This window comes from Leptosomus discolor, chromosome 19 (assembly GCF_034619465.1).
Source record: "Leptosomus discolor isolate bLepDis1 chromosome 19, bLepDis1.hap2, whole genome shotgun sequence".
In the NCBI taxonomy this organism is placed as follows: domain Eukaryota; kingdom Metazoa; phylum Chordata; class Aves; order Leptosomiformes; family Leptosomidae; genus Leptosomus; species Leptosomus discolor.
Genome location: NC_141409.1, coordinates 9,520,537 through 9,546,896, shown reverse-complemented (window position 1 = coordinate 9,546,896; position 26,360 = coordinate 9,520,537). Strand labels below are relative to the sequence as shown.

The 26,360-nt window shown below is 42.7% G+C and overlaps 1 protein-coding gene across 1 annotated transcript in view; it reads left to right on the top strand.

Annotated features, from left to right (window-relative positions):
- The window catches only part of AK8 (adenylate kinase 8), a 69,634-nt gene extending 47,279 nt beyond the window's left edge, over window positions 1–22,355 (top strand). The window contains exons 12-13 of the mRNA XM_086475726.1: window positions 20,082–20,162; window positions 22,109–22,355. Of these exons, the coding sequence (XP_086331852.1) occupies window positions 20,082–20,162; window positions 22,109–22,355 (328 nt within the window). The remainder of the gene's footprint in view (window positions 1–20,081; window positions 20,163–22,108) is intronic.
- The last annotated feature ends 4,005 nt before the right edge of the window (window positions 22,356–26,360 follow it).

Genomic DNA, 26,360 nt, shown 5'->3' with positions numbered 1-26,360 from the left:
TTTTTTTAACTATTTGGTTTTTATGTGGGGCTTTCCTATTTCTGCAGCTGATCCCAATGTGGATTAGGGATAATAAACAGCCTATTAATGGAGGCCTGAACTAGGAAATGGAGTTTGAATCGGCAGCAAAATTCAATGGCTGGCGAAGGTTAATAACTCCATTACTATCAGCTCTATTTTTTAGCCGTTTGAAGAGCTAGGTGTTAGCCTTATCTTACTCCTCATTAATTGAGCTAATAGAACCCCAGTGACCCTACCATGCTGCCATTATCTGAGAGTTTACCAGACATGGACTGGAATACTTATCACTGAATATGTATTCCTCAGATTCATTTTTATATCAGAAATATTTTGTTAAAGGTTGGCTGTCTTCACATTTCTTTTTGTCTTTTCATTTCCTGGCTGCCTTCTGTAACAGCTACATATTTGGAAATTAAATGTAAATGACTTAATTAAAATCCTATCAAGGAACAAGTGAAGTCCCAAAATAGTTGCATCGAGGAAACATAATAGTGATTGAATTATTCTGACATGGAAAAATCTTACAGGGCTTTTTGAAAACTTTGGCCTAATTTAGATGGATATAGTATATTTATAATAATGTGTTTTTAATTGATGGCATACAAAAATCTGATGAGCAACAAAGAAGCAATGTTATAATTATATATTCTTATTTTCTCCTCATTTTCAGGGAGGCGGGGGGAACAACAGAAAAAATGTGGTAATCAAGGTACTAGATCAGTACAATAAAATTTGCCTGCACCAGGGAGAGGGAGAAACAGCAGGAAAAGTCCAAGTGACCTATGTGGGATCTGGCTTAATTTATAAAGCAAGTAGTAAAATTAACAGGCAGACTCATTTGCTGTTTCGATCATTCTAATTTTTTTTGGTCTCTTCTGATTAGAAAGCAGCTCGTTCTGACCAAACCATTATATGGTTGCTGGTTTACTGACTGCTGTTTTTGCTAGTGCTAATTGGTTTCCTTTTTATCATCAGTTTGCGTATCAGTGCTCCCCTCTCGGCTAGTCAGTCCCTCCTCTGTCTCACGTTCACAGTCAGACTGACTGACTGGTTCGGTAAAAACTAATAGGCAAGACACCGGGAGCTGAAGGGACAGGATCTCCTTGAGGTCAGGGGTATGCTTGTGAAATAGAAACATGTTTTGGAAGATGTGGTTTAGGTGATGAGTTCTTACTTGTGGTCCCCACTCCAGTGGAGGTACTCACCCTCTTAGCCATGCTGACTACACGTCAAGTACACGCATAGCCGTGCTCTGAGAGAGCAGATCACCCTGGCCAAGTGATTAAAATGACAAGGTTTTTCCCCCACCAAAATAGATTACAGATTGTGCTTACTGGGCAAAATTAACCAGTCTTCCTCTCACCTAGACCGGTAGATGACTCGTCTGCTTCACTGAGTGAGTGAGATCAGTTTAATCCACAGTTGCTGCCCTGTAGCCTTTTCCCAGCTACAGTAATTCAGTCATTGTGTTATCTCTTGGCACAAGTGTTTTCAGACTCAGCCTGTTCATTGACAAGATTTTTATTAGGTCATTTACCTTTGTTTCCTGATCTGCCTCTATCACAAGAGGCGTTGCTGAGCACTCCACAATGGGCAGCCCACATCAGAGAAGCTCCCGTTACCTTATGTGTAAGAGCTGTGCATAAAAAGGTGTATACGTTGCTCTGGCATGAAGGCTCTACTGAGCAGTCATGCCTGTGGGCTACACTAATAGTGACAACTAATTCTCCACATGTAGTGCAAAAGCCACGCACACACAGTCTTTTGCCCTACACAAAACTGGTGGAAGCAGCTCCTTATGCAGATCTCTGAGGTTTGGCCATCGGTGGGGAATCCTTATTCTCCATTCTCCTCCTCTTCTTTAGTAGATTGTGCTCTCTCTTCCCTCGTAACATAACACTAATCTAACGAACAGAAGCTATTGCTATTAAATAATCCAATAGGTAGAAAATCGGATGTTTACAATAAAAAGATTCTGTCACTTCTGCTGCACATTCTGCCTGACCTATATTGGTACCATAAGAGCCTTTCTATCCTGGGGAAAGGTGTTAATATGCATCTTGAGCCAACAACAGTGAAACATCAAATGCACTTTTTAAATCCTTCTATGGGCTTTCTGTAGGATGCCGCATTTGCTGTCAGAAGCTTATTCTGCTCCAACAAGAATAGGAGGTATATTTGGCTTCGGTTGGGGGAGGCAGGTATTATTTTTAGAAGTTACCTCATACAAGCTCCTTTTGATGGCTGGAGTTTGTTTGGTGAAATCCTGGATACAGCAATTAAGGAGATCTCTGATCTCAGCAAGCTTCCTGAGACTCCAGGAACAGAAAGAAGAAAACCTTCTACTTCTAAGTCAATATTTTTATTTTTATTTTTATTTTTTTATTATTTTTTATTTTTATTTTTTAAGGACCCAAAACCGCATGCACAATCTTTTCATTCTTTTTGCTCCTGAAAGGAGGAATATTTTTCTGCAGTAGCTATCTCTCACAACTGAGGAGGCATTAGGAAACCTGAAGACTCTCTATCATGATTGCCCTTCTGTGGAAACCATTTTTCTCAGGAGATGCCATTGGTTGCCTTTCTGAACTCAATACCTAACTGGGGAGAGAGAAAGAGAGAGAACTCTGTAAAAGCAGTAGAGTCTGGGCTGCTTTTCATGTCTTTGGCAATGGTAGCAAGTTTTAGACAAGTCAAACTAAACCAGCAATGTCTCTGCTTTCTCCGCATGGGAACAGATACAGTGAAACTGATTGATCTCAGCAGGGTGAAATAGGATGTGCTTTCTCAATTCCAAATATTTCTTCATGGACTAAAGCAGTCATTTTCAAAATTTTACCTTAATTTCCTCAGTGGTTCACACACAAATAAGAACCATGTAAAGCAAGTCTGATTTTGTAGGATTTAGGAGCTTTTTGTAAGGAAGATACTGGTTTCAAGGTCTGACTGGAATGAGAAAAACTTTTGAAAAACAACTGAGGGAGGAAAACTTTAAATATAATGGTGTGGCAGCATTTTAATTTGCATTGAGTCACACAGCATGTATAGATAAAGAAGATGAGAGTTTTGCACGTGTGAGAACTGTGGATGAAGACACTTAGTGTCTGAGAAAGCATGATAGGAAAAGGAGGGCTGTCCAGTGTTGTCAAGCATCTCGCATTGTTGACCTCTTACCATTTACTTCAGCATTCATTTACTGTGGAAGCAAAAATTGGCTGAATATTATTCTGACTAAATGTAGAAAGGTCACCCTTGCATCTGTACAGGTTAAAACTGAGTTTATGAAAGCCTGTTACTGCATTTGCTGTCTGGTATGGAGAGCACAGGGGCATATTACAAATGTGCGTTACCTTTGAGCTCCACGATTGCTAGGGTTCAGGAATTCTGGAGTAAAAACTTAGAACAAGATTGCGCAAGCTGTGCTCCGATTCGGTAGTATCTTTGGATCTGAGACTAACCCCAGAGTAAGCCGTTACTCAGAGCTAGTGTGGCTGGCAAAACTGGCCCATACTGGAAACCACAGGCAGAACAGGCATTACGCTGCTTTTGCTTAGGTTCTCCAAGCTGAAGATCTGGGAAGACAAGTACATCAGTCTGTAGCAAATATAATACGGCTTGGTTGATTAAAACTGTCAAGTAATATTGCATATTGAATAGAGACTAGTTTGTCATTACCATGAGGATTAGAAAGCGTAATCTTCATTAAAACATCACTGGATTTGCTGCTGTTTGCCTTGGAACAAGATATTTGCTCAGAATTTTCTAGTAAGTAAATTTAGCAAGCGCAGAGCAATTTCAGAGAGCGGAGCCGAATACTGTCGTAGCTTATTCTGCAGGAAAGATGTAGGAATGATCCCTTATGTCTGACAGATGCACTGGATCTAATTCTATTGGCCTGGATCACCTGCAGTCACATAAATGTATTAATCACTGTCACTTAGATTGGCTTCCTTTGGCTCAGGTGTTAGTGGTGACCCAGTGCTTTTGTGCTGTGTAAGGATCATATTTTCCATCCCTAAATACATTATGTTACAAAATTCTGTGTTACAAAATTCTGTCCTTGGTAAGGCTTGAAATATGTTTTGAGTAAGGCTTTTATCTGTCCGACAGAGGCTTTTAAATGTTGTCCTTTTCTAATATGGGTGGTGTTTCTGAGCTCAGTAAGACCACTGCCATGCTTTGTGCATGATAAAAGTAATTTTTAAAAAAATTGTAGTCTAATATTGGTCTGATATGAATGCTGATTAATATCCCGCGGATATCACTGACTGAATGATCCCTAGGGCAGCCTGTACTTCTGATATGACTGACCGAAGATCAAGGTGCAGCAGCTTAAAAAAAAAAAAATTATTTCGTTCAACCTTCTGGTAAAGGTGATTTTCAGGCCAAGTATATAGGAAGAGTTCTGCCTCACTTACTTGCAGTGAGGTCAAAGGATTTGTGTTGGCTGTGAACGTTGGCCCTAAAGTTAAAGAAAACAGAAACAAAATAAGGAAAGGACGTGGATTCTCAACCCCTCGAGTCCTGCGGGCTCTTCAGATTGACGTGTTTTTCTTAGCAGTGTTTGGAGTAAAATACTGAACTGCCAAAGCTATGTGGTAGGTTTGGTGAACTTGCCATATTTTTGAAAAGTTTACTTTCTCCTTTTAAAAGTATGTTTTCCTCACAGAATTCTGACTCCAGTTGTACATTTCTAACCTCCACAGGTGAGACTGCATAGAATTAACTGGTATAGAAGCAAGCCCTTGGCATCTATTCCACCATTCAAAATATCTCAGTTCGAAAACTTGCTGCCATTTTTTTATTAAAAATGTCACTGCCAGTCCTTTATACTGATTCTAGGTTTTTATTAACTTTCTGTTAATAATCAGGTGAAAAGTATTTTGCTCAGTGATTATTAAAGAATTCCTTGTATTCCAATTCTGTAATTCTTACAGGAAGTAGCTGTTACTCAGAATAATTGTCCCATAAAACACAGCAAAACCAAATGATGGCAGGAGAGAAGCTTGGACATAATGACAAGAGAGAATGAGGAACAGATTAATTTCTTAGTGTCTCTTCTATATCCTTCTTTGGCTGTGTGTTTGCAAACATAGGAATTCCAATCAGTACAGCTTCCAAATCATCCTGTCTGCAAAAACTTGAGAGTAGCTTCCTCTGATTTATTAACCATCACGTTGTTTTACAGCCAAGTTTAGGAGAGCTCCATATTGAAGCTGAATATTTGCTTTTAGTTCCTGCCTTGTAGAGAATTTCTCCAGTGGTTCTGAAGTTTCTCATTGTGCTGCCTTACTTCTCCCCACCCCTACCTGACCCTGCTATGGATCTCAACTGTTGTTTTACCTTGTAGATATTTTGTCTATATTTGCTTTAACCAGATGCCCCTCTTTGCATGCAGCACTGGGACTCATCCCCTCTCTCCTATCAACAATAATTAGCCTTGTAAGACTAATGGAAGAAATCGTGTCTAATTACCCTGTTGAAGGCCCAATTATGTTATTAACATTTGTGGGCTATAAGCTAATGATGAGGAGAGCCTCTCATTTGCATAGCATTAAGTTAATTGAGCTGGAAGCTATGGGGTGGATAGCGGTGATGATAGCAGGATTCTATTACAGAATGGATAATGATGACCGGAGCAGGACGATTCACCTGACAGGTTTATTAATTAACAGCTATCTGATTACCTAAAGAAATGGCAAGTGGCAGTCCTTCTGAAAGAAGCTGCGGTATTTTTTTAATGAAAGACGCTATATCACTGCTGATATTCTGGGGTGATTTACGGTAATGGCAGTGCGAGCTCTTTACTGGGAGCCTACACAAAAACCTGCTCTGAGTTCCTCCCTGCCCTTGCAAAAACGTGCTGCGAAGGTCTGATGTTTCTAAATATGGCTAATTCTTACGTGGTGCCTGAAGCAGGGCTGTGCCAGCGAATTTGTGTGGTTGTATGAAGAGCGTATTTTGAAAATCCTTAATTGATATATAGTCTGGGAGTTTTGCCCTTGGAAGAACTGGAGGATTTTATTTTGTAAAAGGTTTTTTTTCATTATGGTGTTAGGCAGGATTCTAAAAACGGTAAACATTTGGCTTTTCACATTTGCCTGGTGCGAGTGGAGATGGGGGCCCTCACCTTCAATTTACTTCCAGGTACAGTTATGCAAAGTTATTAGGCCTTTTAAGGAACAAGAATCTTTTTTATTTAAAAGCATTCAACGAATAAAAATCCATCTTTTTCTTTTTGTTTAGATGTTAGGTTCTGTTTGGTTAATTCCAAACACGCTGTAATTCACAACAGATTCAGACAGAGTCTTGTTTGAACTATGGTATCTTTTAGATGAAAAAAGTAAATCACTGTTTAAAAGTTGCCTGTGCATTCTATCCAAGACTGAGTAACCAGCCACGCAGTTACTTGTCGGTAGAAACCCACACCTCGGTTCTGAACGTCAAACATACCTTCCAGTCGGCAGATCTTTTTAGAATTTTTTTTTTTTTTTTACTACCTTGAGGAGCCCATTGTTAAATCCTGTGAACTCGAGACCTTACCTAGTGACTAAGATACCCAGTTCATCCTGGAACAACCTTTGACCAGGCTTGTCCCAGGAAAAAAAGAGAAAAAATTTTAACCTTTCAGAGAATGACACTTTACCCATTTAGGTGGCCTGATGATTAGTGTTTCAATAGTAATAGATTTGAGAGGAGTAGAGACCTACAGACAAAATACAATCACCATTACTTTGCTATTGGAGAACTTAGACGCACAAAGTCTCCCTGCATTCAGCGACTGGTGTTTGTTGGGTACAAAGGAGCTGAGAACATTGTCTTGATCTGCTGTGGTAAAGAGGCCAAAATTTTAGTTTACTAAATGCATACAGACATTCACAAATCACCGCAGGCACCTTTGGTCAAAAGGAGAAGAGAAGAAAAATGAAAAATCAAAGATGAACCGAGTAATCTGGGAGACTAACTGCTGGAGCTGGCTAACAGTCTGAGCTGTTTGCTGGTCATGACTTGCAGCTGCCAGCAAGAATAGAGTCCAGTTGCCACCCATGGAGGGCAAATCACTCTGTGTAGCTGTGTGGGACACTGGTGTGATGTGGAGCAAGGGAGGAAGAAGCATTTGACTTACATTTACAAGGAGCTCCTTCCATCTCCATCCAGCACGTGATGGTACAGAGCCTGATGTCTGTCATTGCGTAGCCATTACTAAAATGTTGTTCAGGAGACCTAACACAAGGAATAAGTGCCTTTGCTGGAATTTAAACCCTACATCCTCCTGGTCCTCATTAGCTTTCTGTAATCACTAACCCACACCGTCAGTGTTGGATAGAAATATTTTTATTGTATAAATTAGTTTTTCTGTAAGGTGTTCTGTAGTTTGCCACAGTGCCTTGCTGTATAAAATAGACAAACACAGCATCAAGCCAAGATCTGATAGATCAGGAATTATGTATTTAATTCTCAGTTCTGTATAGAGTGCTCATAAAAGCTTGATCATGATAGAGAGGCCAATAAACATTTGGGAACATAAATATTTCTGTAGGAAATGGCTTTGTGAAACATTTAGTTGTTGAGTAATAAGAAGAACAGAGAAAATAAGAAGAGTAGAAATCTCTAGGTACTAATCTGATGGGTTATATATGTTGCAATGATAATAATGTTGGGAGAGAATTTTTATGGGACCAGCAGCAACAAATACATTGGGTCCTGCTCTTTTTACTAATGTCTTCATTTTCTTGTGCTTGCCCCACTTTCTATCTCTGCTGCTCCAAAATTCAGCTTTAAACATAGAAAAGCAGTGGATGAGACCTAGGGGTGCTGAGCTACTCCTCTGCTTGGACAGGAGAGTGTAAGTGCTCTGAATTTGCATGACCTGAGTGTTTTGAGCAGGCAGGGCAAAGCTGTGGAGCCTCAGGCCGTGATCTGTTCACTGGAGGAACGTACCAGAACCTACAGAAGGCCAGGCAGCGTTTGTTGTCAGGGCTGGACTGCAAGGGAAAATGTAACTGTGAGGATTTCAGGGGAAATGATGCTCGCTCTTTGTCTTTTGTTTTTCTGGAACATCCATTACTTGAGTATTTAGGCGTCTGTCCCGCCAGACAGCACAAGGAAATGTATTTTAGAAAAGCACACATCAAAAAATGTTTTAAATGGCCAAATTGTAGAACAAGACGTTCTGGCAACACAGCTGGTGCTCTTGTCAGTCTGTAGGCTAGAAAATAAGAGGAGAACCTAAAAGGAAAACAAAAACAACCTAGGAATAGCTAATCAGGTTAGAAGGGATGTTTTGGCTGCAAGGATTTTGAGGGCTGTAGAGAAAAATAGAATAAGATTAGAAAATATTTGTCCGTCCTGTATGACAGATGTGGGAGAAGATGTAATCATTTGTTACTTCTCTTTTTTTTTCTCTGAAAACAGCAGCAGCAATGAGCTGGCAGGCACAGTGAAATGCAGTTAGCAAAAGTAATGGGAGTTGAAAGTTTGACCTTTTGTGATGGAAATTTGATATGAAAAAAGGGTCTTTTGATAATTTCTCTATCCAATCAGATATGGGAGGTGCCTTGATCCTGTTTCCTCATTTGCATGCTGACTGATCTCATTTGAAAACCCAATCATTCAGAAATATTGGGACGTCAACAGAAATGTTACGAGCAAGGAGCTGTTTTATCTGAAAGGTCTGCAGAATGTCATCTCTTGTTTTTCACTCCAGTGGCCTGATCTCTTCTTCATGATTCCATGTTTTTATTGGCAGGATAAGTTGAACATATTGAAATGCAAATAGCCCTTTCCACATTGAACCAAAATATAGGAGTTTTTTTCAGTATGATTGATTGTATCCAGGGCACTTCAAAAGCAGCAAAGAAAATATTTGCTGCAATGCCTCTGATTTCTTGACATTGCCAAGTTCTGATGTTTCCTGTTAGCAGTCACTGGCAGAAAGTGATTCCTGGCCTGTGTCTCACCTCTGCTTTTTCCCCACATAAGGCCCACATTGATGCGGGTCAATTCTGGGGCCAGTGCATGAGGTGGTTCAGTTTGCCTACACACACACTTTGTTGTTATCTCAGGTACTGAGTGTCATGTATGTATTTGATGGATTTTAGCAAATTGCAGATGTGTTTAATCCAATAATGGTATAATTCAAAGCCTACCAGGATCACATGTTTGTCTTTCAACTGTGTGCCTAAGTGTCCAGATGATTATCTGGCTAGTCAGATTTCAGATCCTAGGCACTGCTCACTTAGGTGAGTTTAGGATCAACTTTATCTCCCAGACGATTTAACCTTTCCATTCTCTAGAACAGGCAATCCAATTTCCATTTTACTCGACTACACAGTGGGTTAATGGCAAGTTTTCCTGCTGTGTAACTGGTGTCATTATCCCTTATTTTGGAGACTACCTGTTAAACTAATGCCTTAAGCCAAAGTTTTGCATTACTTAACCCAGAAGCTAGGGGCAAACTAACAATATAGAATAGTTCTGAAGAAAGGGAATTATTTAAAATAATTCTTTTTTTGCCATACTACCTTTTTAATATCAGGCTCAAGCTAGATGAGAAATCTTTTTTCTTTATTATCCCAAGATTTTATTTCCCCACTTGGACAACCCCTAGCCTGCTAATCCGAGTGCTGCCCTGGGAAATGAGACCTTCAGCTTCTTTCTGGGGCTTCTTAGGCTTGCTCTGCTTTTTAGAAAAAAAAAAGTGAGTATTCACTGAATGTAAGTTTCTTGCCTCCCTGGTGAAGACCTGCATTGGACTGCAAAGGTATTCTGCTTTGCTGATTTGATGTAATTCTTTGTACCCAACAGAACAATTCCAACGGGAGGGCAGAGATGGATTTTCTTAGTTCAGTGTTGTGGTGCTTGGCTGGGAGATGGTTCATAACTGGAATGTCAAAGTGAGCTGGCGCGTTTTGAAGAGCTACCCTGAGCACCAGCTGTTGGCTGCCCTGACCTAAGCAAACCTTTCTTAAAACTGTGTGGGTTTGCACCGAGTTTTCCTTCCGGCACACCACACACCCTCTCGGGTTCACTGGAGTGGGCAGATTTGGAGGAGGGATTTCATGGGTGGAACACGGGAGGAGGAGAGGCACAACCCGGGGCATCAGTGAGGGCACTCTGCAGGGACTGCTTTCCAAAGCCAAATCCTGGAGGGAATGGGTGCAAGGAAGGGGATGAACCAGATTATAAGCTTTACATAGTGGGATATCTTGAAAGTCTTTGTGTTTGTACAACACTTGGAAATCTAAAGCTCTAAATTAGACAGGAGGTCAAGATTTATCACGGTGTTCCTCAGGTGGGTGATGATGTACCTCATTAGTGACCCATGGAAGTTCACAGTCTTCATCACTGAGCTACAGAAATAGCATATTTACCCAGCTTGTTCTTTATTCAACAGAGTTCGGGGTCTAACCACAAATTAGTGCATGTGATACTTATCTGATAGTACTCAATTTCGTCAGCAATATATGTACTTCTGTATATGGGCTGGGGATTCCACTGCTAGAAGAACGCGCCTGGTTTTGACAGAGGACAGGAGTAACTTGACTGATAGGCCTCTTCAGATCAAGGGAATCCATTTCATCAGATCCTGTGGCCTGTCAGCTGGGGGAGAGTGCTTTGTAAAACAGCAGAAATAGTAAATTCCCCCATTCCTTGTGTAATAAACTGAAGTTGTTGGCATGACTAGCTAGCACGACTCAGCAGCTCTCTGAATTAGACATTGAGCGTTCTCCCAGATGGGAAATCAACCTCCTTCAACTCTCATGTATTTTAGAATATCGAGCCATGTAAGATAAACCACGATGTATTATTCTTGATAACCACAGCAATCCAGCTCCCCCCTGCTGGATTTTTTTTAATATACTTCCCCCTCCACCTTTTTCTTTTGCTCCTCAGTATTAGAACAAACAAACAAAAACCCCCCAACAAAACAGTTTAGAGTACCAATATTTTCTCTGCAATGAAGTCAGCATAAAATATTAGTGTCCAAAAAGTTGTAAAACAAAAGACTATCATATGTTGCACCTTTTAATCATGTAATTGCTGAGTGACATTTAACTCTGAGGCTTTAAGTTACTCCTTTGTCAGCCAGCCTTCTCCTTCTGCCCCTCTCATTCCTCCCTCCTCTCGAAGCAACCTGCTTTTGCAGAGTAGTGCTTTAACTACACTGAAGTTTGGCTGGGCTTCTACATATTACAGCAGCAACACGAAAGCAAACAATTGAAGTATTTGAGAACAATGAAATATGTATGGCTATCTGTGACAGCCCTATAAAGCAGAGCAATTAGCCGCGTAATCCGAGAAAGCCAAAGCGACCGGCAGCCCACGGTTCCCTATTAGTTAAATGCTTTTTGTACGTCCTCATCCCATCAAATCAACTAACACTTCCTTTAATTGGTTCATGAATTATACAGCTTGGCTGCATTATAATTTAATCACCAGTAAACATTCCTGGGGCCCGCTGTAAAGTGTATAGCGCTCATTAATTCCTTAATTTCAGCAGATGGAAGGGGAGATCGGATGAACGGTGGCAGTACAGAGCGCCTTGGGCAATGGAAGAAGGAAAAAAAGGTGGGGGGCCGTTTAGGTTTTTTAAGGGCTGTCAGAAACTCAATCTGTGAGCTGTCAGCAGCTTGGACCCGTTTCCCCCCGCCTCCCCCTGCCTTCACCCCACCTACTGCTGCAAGTGACTGACGGATTCATATGGAGCCTTGTCAACCCGTCTTTAAACATCAAGCCAGCGGGTAAACCAAGCCCAATGTAAATTAATTCTTGTCTTACGGGCCCCCCTTTCTCTGTCCCCATGAATATTTCATGGCGGGCAGCATAAATATTAATTCTAATAGCTCTGCACAGTGGTTATTATTTCTGTTTTATGACAAATATTCATAAAATATTCAGGACCCTTTTTTAGAACATTTACACACTTGATTGTGAATTTTTCCAGCTTCCTGGGGACACAGTAAACATATTGGGGTTCTCTTGATGGACTTTTTTCTCTCTTAATTAATACTACGCCACATTAATATTTAATCAGATTTAGTTTTCTTTTCCCCAGAAGTGAACCCTATTACATTTGAGGATTTATTTGACAGTATTTAAACAGGGAATTTTTATTCCCTATTATGAAATCGGTTTCCTTTGACACATATATAAAATGCCACATTATAATCCATTCTTTTATTCCCTCCCCTTGCCCCTAAATCATACACTTTTTCGGTGTCAGTTCTTTTATTTATTTTATTTTGCATACCAAATGTCCTACCAGCAACAAAAGTTAGCGTTTAAATGATGGGACTGGGGGACTTTAATGTAGCATTTTATGGGAACACGTAAGATTAAACATTATTTACCATAAAGTTGATTCTCTTTATTTAATAAGAAAAGTATAGTTTTCCTTGTTAGGAGCAGGAGGTGCTAGAGAAAAGCTGCAGACAGGTAGCAAAGGCATCAGTTCTGATATGAGTTTGCTAGTGCTTAACCCTGGAGTTCTTGCTCCGCTCAAGATTTGCTTTGCAGAATGTAATTATTGCAGGGGAAGGTTGCAAGCATCTGAGGAAACAGGACTGCATTTGGGGAAGCGGGTTCAGGTTCCTGACCTCGGGCCTCTGGGGCTGCAGAGGCTTTCGATTATCTGAGACTGAGTTTGATTAACCTTGCAGATAGTGGAAATCGTGCCAGCCACATTACTCTAAAGCAGCGCTGGCTGCCATCTTATTCTGTGATTCATAAAGCACTGCTGGAATGAACTCCAGGGGGAATGCAAAGATGCTAGAATAACAGCTGAGAGTAAGAAGGAGGCAAAGAATAAAAATGAGGGGAGAAATGTAAAGCCGTTTTGAATGGAGGTACTAACGCATCCAAGCCACTTATTACATCTGGAAAGAGTTAATATTGCCTTCTCAAAAGAAGCTTTAAGAATGCATCGAAGCCCCTCACGTGAAACCATTTGCTCGGTATATGTGTGCCTTTCGCTGTGCTTATGCAGCGTTTACACAGCCAGTAGCTCTTCAGACCAGCGTCGTGTGGAACGGCTCTCGCTGCCAAAAGGCCTGGGGTTCTTCGCTGGTGTAAATCTGCGTGACGCCAGCGGAGCTCCTTCGCTTTATCCCAGCTCGAGACGGACAGACAGCGCTACCCAGCAGCGCCGTGCCTGCTCCCCCTGCGTGAGCTGGTGGGGCACCTGCTGAGATACCAGGCTGGTGGGGTGGGATGCAGGAAGGACTCTGCCACCTCGGCTGGCTGGACTGCTGGGGGCTGAGCACATCTAACTGGTGGGTGGAAAACATCTAACAGAGTCATTACTCTGCGCTGCTGGTGAAGGGAAGGAACATGTGCAGCTACGAAGGATGTTGTTCATCTCGCTCCCCTGGCCAGAAGCCATGTCCTGGGAATAGTGCCCCACTTAGCTGCCTTTTGTAGTTATTCGACAGAAATGCATCCATTTGAAAAGAAAGATCCGGCGTCTGGAAACAGCTTGTCGTCACATGAATCATTATAGGAGCTCAGTGAGCAAAACACTTGTGCCGATTAACCTGTGGTTTAGTGTTTATGCAATGTATTTTCCCTTATGGTCGAAACCTAGAGGGTGAAATTACTTCCCAAAATAAAATCAAGCATCTTTCGTCAGAAGATATCCCAGAATTTGAAAGACATCAGTGAATAAAACCTCCCAACAGCTCCTTCCATAAATAAGAGATAAGGATCATTTTATCCATTGCAGAGACATGCAGAAGCAGTATTTAGAGTGGGAAGTAAACTAAGATCCGTGTCCAGTCAGTAGTGCAGCCTCAGAAGATCCCTTGTAGTCTGGTTACCCATGGGCAAAATACCTGGTTTATAGCTGTATTGAGAGAAACCTGAACAAGACTGGGGAAAAGGTAGATGGGATCTATATAATCAGTTTAGGAGGGGATTTGGGCATGCCGAGTGTAATTATGGCAATGTAATGTGCTTGGGATCCTGTGGCTGGGCCCCTAGTTCTTGAGAAAAGGCTTGGCCGAGGTCTCAGGTTCAAGGTCCCTTTACACTACAAGAAAGGGAGCATTCCTTAGGGGAACTGATTGATCCAAGTCAGGTTTCTCTGGTGCGAAAGTCAAAATGGCCTGGGTTTTAGCTGGGATTAGTCACTTGGATTCAAATCTGAACTTCCTTGTACCTGTCAGCTCGAACCGCTAACGTGATTTTCAATATAATTGTGATAATTCAGTGGTGCTACCCAAGAAAAAGACCTCTTTGCTATGCAGATTTTTATTGTATCTTGGCCAAGCCTGCCATCCCACTCCTGTCTGGCTTGTGGTCCCTGTATGATCCAGAAGTTTGTACAGTTTCATGCATTTTTTTGGAAACTTTTAAAATGAAAGAATGTGGTCAGTTTTAACAATGAGTCTTACAGTTTAGCTGAATTCGGGACAGTTGCTAGAGATGGTGCTTGTCTCTCTGCCAGTTCAGTCCATAATGCCCCCCAAGGCTTTTCCATCCTTTTGCAAGAACTGTGTTATTTCCTTCTCCGCCTGATTTGGCTGTTTTATGAACCACAGGGAGGAGCTTGCGTTTGTGCCAGTGATCACAGAAGGATTTTACCTGTGGTAGCCTTTTAGAGAGCTACTGCATCCACACACTTCAACAGCCTCCTCTCTTTTTCAGCTTTGTATCTCAATTACAAAAATTGTGCCCATCGTATTGCCAGAACTAAGTCCTCCAGGAGAGTTATTTGCCATGGGGAATTGTGCCATAGCATCAGGTAACACTGTATTGATATCTCCATATTGAGTAAGATGTACTCTGCCTTATGAAAGGCTCAATTTTCTAGCCTTGAATTTGTGTTTTCTATTTGTCTGCCTGGGAAAGAGGGTACCTTTATGTCCTTCCCTCTCCTTTCTCTCCTTCCTCTCTTTCCTCTCTCTTTCACTCGCTCTCTCTTGCTCTCACTTTCCCGATTTCTTTTGCTCTGATTTAATTGGGGTTCTGTCAAAGTTCTGCCAGCAAAGTTTGCTGTAACTTTGAGATCACACAGGCATCTGATCTTCACATAGTTTTTCTTTTCTTTTTTTTTTTTTTTTTTTTTTTTTAAGCAGAGTGATGTGGTACGTTGTAAACTGCCAGGAGCACTTGCTAATTTAGTAGTTAATGACAGTCACAGAGAGTGTTTTTCTTGCCCCTGGAGAGGTTTTAGACACAGCTGGGGTAGATTTGCCACTATCAATTATGCACAATTTTAAACAAGAATTGGCCAGCAGGGGCCTCTTTTTTTTGCAGAGTGCAGAGCGTGAAGAATGGGAATATGGCAGCTGGTACCTGCCTACGAGGGAGAAGATATATAGGAGTCAAGGAAATAAAGGAAAGATTAATAGCTTACTATTTTTAAAGTTGCAGTTTCAACTCCTAAGTTTAAACTCTACGTTAAAAGTGGCCCAGCGTTGTTTGGTGCTCAGGGTTTTTTCAGGCTTGATCTGGCCCTGGTATAGCCACAAGCAAGTGAGTAGTATCTGTTTTTAAAAGCTAGCTAGAGATTCAGGGTTCTGCCTCAGATATCATGTTGCATTGTCTTTTCCTCCTGAAATGAAAACAAGGTAGGAATTCAATTAGATTTAATTTCACAGACAATAATTTTACAAAAAGATCTTGGCTTTGGACTCCCCTCCACCAATGTCAATCCAGAGCAACTCCAGGTAACGGGAAATGCCAAGGATGAGAATCTGACCTGAGTAAATAGCTTGGGTCTAGAGCAGTCAACATTTGGATCCATCTAGGCCAGCCTCATAAACCAGCTATGTTTAAATTACAGGACCAAAACTGGTGGAAGGCCATGGCTCACAGGCAGAGCTTTAGTTCTCTTGAGATGTGAAGGCAGGGGAGCCATCCTGGAAGGTGACTGTCCATATGCAGGGGGAGCGTGCCTTAACCCCTAGCTCAGCGATACCAGAATTCAGGCACACAGCACTTGCTTGTTTTATGGCAACACTCATTATTTTTCCATTATAAGTACTTTAAGTCGGTGACATTATATCCACAAAACAGGAAAACTACCACCAAAAATTTTCTCCTGAGGACAACTCTGAGCACTGTCAATTGTTAATAACTTGGATTAACTAGGTTGGTTGCCATCTGGAACAGCTGCAGCTCAGGATTAGTTGAACGCTGTTGTGTAGGTCAGAAAAACCTTTCTTCACTTATTGTATATTTGTGACACGTTTTTCCAAAAATGCTGTCTCACGATCCAGCATTAAATAAATCTTCTGCCACCCATACTTTGACCTTCTCCTCCTTTGCGAAGGGAAGCCATTGGGATGCCCTGGTGACCTCTAGGATCTTAGACGATGCTGTCTGAATAGTCAGAAGCCAGAAGCAATTGGAATACCCTTTTGGAATGCCAGATGGCTGGTAGGAAAGCAACATTATATTCCAGCTGTTAGAGGCCTTATATATTTCATCGCCATCCAAAGGCGACTAGTTCTCATTTGACTAGGTACACAGTGAAGGTGTCATCAACATTATTAATTTGTTGGAATTTAATCTCTCTAACGTATCTGAAAGCTGTAATAGATTAGATAAGCGATGTCAAGTACAGTGAGGAAGAGGCAGGATTCTGACACAAGAGGTTTTTTCCCTTTTAACATTTGCAGTCACGGTTTTATTATCTGTGAAAGCTAGCTGACAGGACTGGACCTTCTCTCACATCCCTCTCCTGGGAGAAAGAACAAAGAGGAGAGGACAGAGCTTTGTTTAAGACTCACTTGGCTTCAGTCCTGCATCTAGCAGCACTCCGTGGTATTTAAGGGGACACTTGTCCTCAGAGACGTGGCCTGAGAGGCTCGACCGAGTTATACCCCACAGAGCGCCAGCTTGTACCTGGGTGCCAATGATTTTTGGTTGCTGCTAAGTAGGTGCTGAGCCCGTGATGCAGGAGTGAGGGTTCTTGGTGCATCCCTGCCCAGCCCTCCCCAGTGCTCCCCTCGCGGTGCTGCTGGTTGATGTTATTCACCTGTGGCAGCGCTGAGCTAACAGCTTGCCAACTCTGAAAGAGAAGCTGTGCTAGACGCTCATCTAGCAGTATAATGTAGTATACTTTGATACGAGGCTGTGTTTCCTCACCTCCCTGTCTACCAATTCTGATGACATCTTGTTTCATATTTCCCCCTGATAGAAGTTGTGACACATTACAACATACAAAGCCTGGCTGATTCCTAAAGCGAGCTTTACAGAGAACGCATTGATGTGAAAAAAATTACACTTGGTGTGTGAAAGGGGCCAAGCTCTGCTTGGAGATGAATCCCGTACTTGTACGGGGTTGTTCCAGTTACTGCTGTAAATGCTGGATCAAGGTCATGGGGGCAGCCACCTGTCCTCTGAGCATTTCTGAGAGAAATCCAACGAGCATGTTACCTGGACAGCTGGAGGGTCAAGTTTGTTATGTTACCAGAGTCACAGTAGCCTGAGAGAGGGACATGGGTGAAATGTTGCTCAGAAATACCTTGAAGAGCTGGTGGAGATGTATCATATACCCAAGGCTAACACTTCACAGAGAGTGCATACATGTAAATAGGCTTTACTCATGTGAGTAAGTCTCCTGGGGCTGCATAATAGACTGTGTGTGGTATGTGTCTCCTTCAAAATGATAATAAAGCTTTCTAATTGGAGGTATTTTAAGTCTAGACGGTAGTTCTGTCAGTGTTTTTCCCCTTCATCTTTTTTTCCTGCTTCTGAAGGATTTTATACTGACAGCCCTGGGGAGTGTTGTTTTCTCTTATCTGTAGGAGATGTACAGTATGGCAGGGTAAGGCATCCCACCTTCCACTGGAAGGACCACTGGATTAGGAATTTGTGCTGTTGTATAGTATATTCTGTGTGTGCCATTATACAATGCATGTGGGGAAAAAAAAAATCTGTATTAGCAGGGATGTCTATACTCTCCCACATCTTCCCCCTACACTCTTCTTTAATGGTGACACCAGACTGGATAATAAGAGGCATCTTGTGTAAGAAAGAAGGGAATCTCAGACAAGGCTTTCAGAGTTCATTTTGTTGGCAGCTTTTTAAGTAGAGTTTTTTAGGCTCTTCTGTTTCAAATACCATAATACTTTTTGAGTTAGTAACTATGAATTACGACAAGCTTTCTTGATATGCCAGGTTATAATCCTTTAGTGCTTTTGTTTATTTCAGAATATAATAGGAAGTCGTATCAATTATCATGACTGTATAAATGTTGTTCCTCTCTACTAGAATATTCATCTTGAGGCACATCATCAGATGTTACCTGTTCTGACAATCACGTTTTTGTGCCATTGTTGGGCAACAGAAACAAAGAAAAACAAAATGTTAAGAGTGTAAGGGATAAAAGACTGTTGAAACTGTTGTTCTTTTCCTGTCTTTGGAATCTCCGAGATCTTGAATGTTTTATTCCTGGCTGTTATTTTGTTACCACAGTGTGAATAGAAGTCATTATCTGTAAACATTTGAAAAGAGAGATGATTTTCATAACTTTAAATCCTACAAAGGATTCTCGTAATCTGCTATGTGCACGCCAAGGTAAAGCTCAGCCTTTCATCTGGTCTGATCCCACCCAGTCAGTGTAAAATGTTCCTTTGGTGAATGTCTAAAGCATACAGTATCTTTTGTGAGAAGCAGACAAAAACGAAAATAGGAAGCCTGGCCTTGAAGGCAGCAGCAGGAGAAGGTGTATTATAAAGAAAGATGTATTTAACAGTCTTCAGGCAGTGCTTGGTTGATAAAAGTTTGTTTTCGTAAGTTTTCAAAGGAAGCCTTGTATTTTTATTTTGTTCTGAATTAATCACTGACTGTGACCTTTGTCCAGATCTGCTTTAGTCTCCAGTAGCTGGTGGACAGGGACTCGCATCTGCTCATTCTCAGCAGTTTGTCAATAATTTTCAGCTGAAGAGCTTTTGAACTAGAAGATAAAATTAACAGGACCGTTATAACGAACCAAAAACCCAAGGGGGGGTCCATGTGAGATGGGCACAACAGCTTATATGCAGCAGTGTAACGTGGCTGGGGTCAGTAGTGGTGTACGTTGCTTTCTAGTTCTGCACCCTTGATTCAAGCGAGGGCTCTTGCGTAAGCTGTATGAAATGAGTTGCCAAGTGCCACTCCATCCTCTAGTGAAAAGCTGTTCGCAGCGTGGAACCCACACCACTGACACTGAGGGTCTGACTTTTTAAGATGCTGAGCAACCATATCATGTTCAGACTCAATGGGAATTGCAGATTTTGATCTTAAAACCAAGCATTAATATTTCCTATTAGCGGTCTCAACAGCAAGGCTGATTGTCGAGTGGGTTACGCCGTACTGAGCTGCCTTCTGTGCCCTGGCGCTGTTCTCTGCAGGTCAGCGCTAACGGAAGGGACAGGGAATCGTCAGCACCTTCGTATTAAGTCTTATTACTCATCCTGCTTTTAAGGATGCAGGACAGAAGTGGGAGACAGGAGGACTCACGCTGTGGGGCTGTGTGGGGAGGCAAGTGCAAAAGAAGTGGAAGTGGGCTAAAACAGCGAGGGGCAAATCCCTTTCGTGGGCACTGAGTTGTGCAGTGCTGTCGTTAGGGAAGAATGCGTAACACTGGCGGACAAGCTCTTTTTCTGTCCTTGACAGGAACAGTAGCAATTTTTATTCACCTTTTGCAGAATGTCATTGTGATTGTATTTGCTAGTTGGGCTGAGAACCTGAATCCAGAGGAAGTTCAGAGGTGACTGCTGGGTTGTGAGTGAGTTATGGCAGAGTCTGAGACCAGCTCCGACCGCAGTTCAGTCACTGGTGCCCGCACTGCGTTGTCCGTGAAGCCCTGTCAGTGCACACAGCACCACAGACATTGCGTGTCAAAGAGCTTCTGCCTTGATGAGCTTGGAGACTAAACAAGACGAGAAGAACCAGAGAGGAGAGGTCTTGTGCCTGTGCTAATGTTTCCTGATGCTGCAGTTTTGAGTGGTACTGTCACTTCCACGTTTGCTTGTGCCGTTCGTTTGGATAAGGATTAACTCATCCTCTGAAGGTCACAAGTGATGTTCTCAGGATGTTAACGCACTTAATTGTTATGTTCTCCATAGGGTATTTTTCTTTAATCTCTCCTATGAATCCATCATGGAACGACTGTCTCAACGGAGGATTGATCCCGTCACTGGGGAAAGGTTAGTGCTCTTGTCTGATGTTTAACATTTTTCAAGACTGCCAGTGAGATGAAAGCACCAGATAGACTTCATAGAAATCTAAGGAAACTCAGGAATATTGTACTCTTGCATAGGGATTCCTTAAAAGAAAAGTTAAAACTTTGATAGCTACTCGAGTGCCAACCCACTGACCTGCTGCAGCAAGCTCCTGTTCTCGGAACAGGGCATCTTAAAATCTTGGAGCCTGAAATTTACAGCCGAGCAAGTAGCTCAGGTCTAACGTTGTAATGGTAACTAAATCGGTTGGTAAAATAATGCTGAGGGAAGATGTCTGAAACCTAGCCTAAATGCAGATGGTTTTCAGACATTCCCACGGGAATTTTGAAGGCTTCCCAGCTGGGGAAAATGGAAAACTTGCTGCATTTTACTTCCCCCAGGTCCTGTGATGGTTCTGTGTGCTGTGAGAGATTAATATATTTCCTGCTCAGTAGAGCAGACTCGCCCGCGTCACCGAGTCACTGTAAGATTGGGTTCTTGGGTTTGGCAGTTCATCTCACTGGCAGTCACATCACCTTGTTTCACCAACGACCTTCAGGTTTACTGTTCTTCTCCACCCTTGGTTTTTGGGGAGCGAGAAACAGTGAAATATCTTCCTAAATACCTGTTGGAATCGGTGTGGATTTGCAACTTTCGCTTGTGCTCTGTGTTATGATTCCCCACACTTAAATTTTAAAACACTGTTTTACTTTCCTAATGGTTAAATGCATCCTTTTGAATCAAAGACAATCCCTCAAAGATTAAGGCCATAAATACTGGATTTCTCCCAAAGTGATACATGATTATTCAGACATCTCACTCGAGGTGCAACATTAACTTGTGACAGCAACAGTGATTTGCTGTAACTGTTCTCTTTGTCTTAGTAATAAGTGATGCAGTTGTTCAGGAGAAATGAGCAGTATGAAGCAAATCATTCACACATCTTTGCATTTCTTATCATTAGGATTAGCCTGTTCAGTATCTGCTCCAGTTAACACGCTTCCTTCTTCCAGACTCTGGGTTTTATTCCTTCCAAATTCATTGTGAATTGAATTGTTTTAGATGCTGTATCTAATCCTCGGCATTATGTTAAACCTGCACCCCTGGCTACAGTGCCGTGAAGAGGGTGGCCCTCAGCTGTGCTCTAAAGAATTCTGATGTGGAATGAATTCTGTGTCCACGTCCCTGTACCAGCTGGAGCTATAATGCAGCTCCGTGCAGAGACACACAGACTCTGCTTCTCTCCTCGGTTTTGCCCCTATCCCACCAGTTTCAGAAAATTTGGCTGTATGGGAAGAGGGATAAACTGGGTTTGTGTTAGGGCACAGAAGACACGTACTCAGAAGTAGAATTACCGTGGCAGGAAATTTAAATACATGTTTGCAAAAGAGCTTTTAGCTCTTGTTGGGAGCCTTTGGCAAGGCAGAAACATTGTCAGAATTCTTTTTTGGTGTCAGCTGTCTGGGCAGACTGAGCTGGACTGCAGCACTGCCACGGGAATCTGGTGATGAAAATCCTTGGTCTTGCTGAAGCCTGCTGGCTGGTTGAGTGAACCTACAACTGTGAATTCAGGGAAGCCAAATTCTGGCATTTTGGAAATCAGAAATAACCAAAACCGACCTCAGAGTGAATGAATCTCTTTTTATCTTCATCTACTATAAAAAGATGTTAACAATTCTATTCTGCCTGGTATCCAGGTATCCTGTGTCACCTCAAGAGAAAACCTTCACTTTTGAGTATCCAGGATTCTCGAGAGCAGGAATGACAGATTACTTGCCCTGAAATTTCCAGTCATTGTTTTAAAACCCCAACTAGAGTAGAAAGTGGTACTTCCAAGGAACTGTGATAGGCAAAAGCATAGAGTATCTTAAGAAATGGTTGCTGTGTCCTCAACTTGAGCTGAAGCAGTGGCATTTGTATCTCATGTCTAGATACCACACTACATTCAGACCAGCACCCACACCGGAGATCCAAGCCCGTCTCAGGCAGAACCCTAGAGACAAGGAAGAAAATATCAAGAAGCGCGTGGAAGCCTGTTACAGGACTGTCAAAGAGCTGGAGGATTTTTATGAAGATGCCTTTTATGTCAATGCTGACCAAGACCCTCATGTTGTCTTTGAGTTCATAGAAAGCTGTATCATTAAACCTCTTCCATGCAAAAAATTTAAAAGCTTATAATTAATAAGGATGATTTCTGGAACAGTTAATTTTAGACTTTTCCCTGTAACGTTTGCAGTCTGCTCACTGAAGTGGCTGGTTATCACAAGTGAAGAGGAAGTCTGCCAAGCTGTGTTAAATTTGAAGCTCACCGAGGCCGAGGGAAGTACAGAGAGTAGGGAATTGTGCTTTAGGGGAAGTTTTTTCTGCTTTTGTTTTGTGATCCAAGGTATGAAGCACTGCGGCTAGGGAAGTTCCTGTACTTAGTTCAAATATCTCTTCCTGACTCTCTGACTCAGTGAATAGTAGTTTTGTCTTAACTGTGTAATACCTGTGAGGCCGGTTTGGAAGATTAAAGCTATTAGATGTGTTTGTGTCTTAATTCACTGAGTGCTCTCCACCAAAACTACACGAGCACTACCTGTCTACCTCACTGTCACACTCTGCTGCAAGCAAACACGAAAGTGAATAGAAAAACAAAGCTTGCAGCTCTGCAGTGCACTTTCCCCAAAGACAACTGCAGCGTTTGGAGGCCAGGGTGCAGATGTTTTTACTCCCTTGTTCACTCAGATTGCTTCAACAGTTCTGACAAAACACGCTGGAGATGTACCAGCCGCCGCCATCACCCTGTTCTTGCATCCAACCCTGTGGTCAGGCAGAAAGTCTCAGAACAACTGGAAAAAAATATCCAGAGCCATAGAAAACTCATTGCAGGTTCATCACCTTCAGAACCTAATTAAGGCCCTAACGAGCTGCAGGAGCAGGTAAGTTACTAAAGTCTGTTTTCACCAGGCAGCAAGGCTTGCAGCCCTGACTGAGCTGTGGCTGGGCAGGTTGGTGCCCGGTTCTTTCTGCTGTGGTTGGATCTGGCTGCAGTAAATGCCTCAGGTAAGTCTGTCTTAACTGGAAAATCCTTGCTGAAAAGCACAGCGGTCTGTTAGCTAGCGCGGGCTTTGGATATGGAAATGCACACCCTTCATGCTTCTAAGGAAGGGGCGTGATTTGTTGTTGTGATTCAGAGGAGCGTCGAGTTTGATGCCTCTATTACGTCTCCCTCTATTTCTCCCTTGTGTATGAGTGTGAATTCCCCTTGACCAGGGGATGAGGAGGAGCTTCAACCGTCTCCTGGAGCCTTCTGTGTCTGGGAAGAGGCAGGAGGCACGTGCCTTCTCCTCTCAGAGGGCACAGGCCTCCAGAAGCCTTTTGGTTTTAGATGACTTCTCTGATCTTATTGCTGTGAATAAGTTTGGGTCTTCGTTGCTGTCTTTGTGTGTCTCTAGGTCTGTACAGAGTGCTGCAGAGATGTACATGCCAAATTTTCTCCTCACCTCAGTAGATTAAATTCGGGTGGGAAGACCCTGGTTATCCAGGTGGCTATAGGGATATTGTGTTATTTTGGGAGAGTTTAAGGTCAGAATTATCAATACCTTTGGGAGGTTTGGTGAGCGGGCATTGACTTTCCAGCCTTGAGGGCAGCTTTAAAAATCTCAGAATACCTTTGTAATTTAAGAAAGCCAAATCCTCTGGCACCAGCAACACGAGCTGAGTCCTCTGTGCCTCTTGGGCTGAGAAATTCTGGCTCATAGTGCCAGGCTGAGGCAGAGGCTGCTCCCACAGCACAGGGCCCAACCACAAAGCCTCACGTAAAGCTGGGCAAGGGCATTTACAACAGTCCTACCTGTTACAAACGTGCTGTTTGGTAACCTACTTGGGCAGCTGTTTTTTATGCTATTGCTATAAAGATATGCTGTAGCATTCATGCATAATTGGGAGCCCTTCTATTAATAATACATGGGAAGCTCATCTTGCTAATATCACCTTCATCTGAGTGTTCCTACTAAATATTTTGATAGATGAAATGGATAGAGAGTGTATTTAAATACTGTTTGTACTGCAGCTAGGGTACAAAAGGGACAGTGCATCTTTAATTAGACAGGTACACCTGCTTAATTAATTTAGCTGTAAAGCCCTTTTTCCTCTTCATTCTTTCATCTATATGCGGACGCTATATTAGTTCCGCTCTGCTGGTTCCATAGAAACTGAGAAAAAGAGCTCGTCTCATTGAGATGCGCTTGGCATGCCTGGGTACGGAGTCTCAGGTCAATGGTCAACCCCCAAGGGTTTGCAGCAGGCCTGAAGTGCAGAACGTAAGGGTTAGCAGAACATGCTAATACTCATGTAGAACTCTCCCTCAGAAACAACTAAAACAATTGACATTCATTTAATTACTGTAAACGAAACAGCCCCTGCATCACTTTGCATAGTAAAGCCTGTTAATACCAAAAAGGTTCAGTGGGTGGAAGGAGGAATTAGGCTTTTATAATTGGAATGCAACACTTGAAAACCAATTTGGTAACTACGCTTGATTTTATTAGCATCTTATTCTGGCAAAACAAATGTTGAGCAATGAGAAAAACAAGGTAAAGAGGAGGTGGTAAGAACCCAGCAGGGGCCAGACGTTACTTATTGTACAGCTTGCCCAGTTCTGCAATGGACATCTTTTATCACCCTGCTTTCCAAAGGCGCTTTGCAGGGAGGGCTGCTTGGAGGTTGTGCTATAGCCTATGTATTATGCTGTTAATTACGTAGTTCAGCCACAAGATGAGTGTGTCCAACTCTTCCACAAACTTCTGTGTCCATCAGCTCCAAACAATCGCTCCTTCCATGCACTATGGTGGAAGGATGCTTGAGCACCCCCCGACTCCTCCAGCACTGCCTCTGCAGGGAGCCCCTGTAGCTCTTGAAAGGTTTCCCCTGCTGCCTCCTTTGGTTTCTCTCCCCGTAAGGCTTTGGGTGCTGCTGGGGTGATGATGCCAGCGCAAAACCTTAAATGTGGCCGGTTTTGCCACCATCCGTTCACAAGGTGCTGTAGAAGCTGTGGGACGGTAACGAAGGCGTTCGTACAGGTCCTCAAGATTTGGTTTAGAGCAAAGGCAGGCTTGGCAGGTCCCTGCTTCCCAGAGGGGCAGCTGGAGCCCAGTTGGTCTTAAGTAGGAGCGAAATGTGGTTACGACCTTGTAACTGCCCGTCTGTGTCGCAGTTGCCAAAACTGAACCTGAAAGGTGGCTCTTTCCTCGTCACACATACTTCATACAGGCAATTGTCTATTCCCCTCTACAAGCAGGCTCTCCTGGGTTATTCTGCTCTTTCTGCAACGAGAACTGATTCTGCAGAAGAAAAGAAAAGGTGATGTCAGGCCCCTTTCATCAAAGAAAGCCGGTTCTTCAGTAGAATTGTTTTCTGGAGCTGGAGTGCTGCCCCGCAACACTTGGGGAGGCGAGGCAGAAGAGGGGTTGAGCCTCTGCTGGCGAGGAGAAGGGAAGGGCTGTGTGGCTGAAGGGCACTGTCAGACCCCAGGTCCTCTCCCGGGCTTTACCGCTGGTGTTCTGTGACAGTGAGAGTTTTATTATTAAGCTTTTTTCCTAGGTGTGAAGTCTTACGCTGAAGGATCGAGTGCTTAACCGCACCGCTCTTTCTTGCCAGTCTCAGCTCTTGGCACCCCACATCCCTCCCAGGAATTCAGTCCCTTAAAATACAGACATTACAAACAGATACTTTATTTATTTATTTAGAATAAAAAAGGAGCAGAATTACAATGCTACTGTCGCAGTATACAAAACATTCACCCAGGTTTGCTTCACAGTTACAAAATATGCCACATACACAGCGCCAATATTCACAGCAACTCGGTCAGACCCTCCTATGAACGAAGTCCCAAACAAAAAATCCAGAAACTAAAGCTTAAAACTCAACTTAGCTTTTCGTTCAGCCCGGTGACCGCCTGGTCGGCCCCCCACACCGCTCGCACCCCAGGATGGCATTGAAGTAGCACGAAGAGATCAACTAGATTAGCGGAGCAATTAAACTCTCCTCTGAACGGCTCCATTTGGATGGCTCTTGGGTTTCCCCTTTTCAGGGCTGGCCTCCTAGTTCCATGGGAAGCATCCTGCAGGGCTGGCACAGCCCTGTAACCCCTGCTGCGGGCTCTCAGCAAGCGCACGCGTCCTCCCGTGGTGAAGGTGCGCC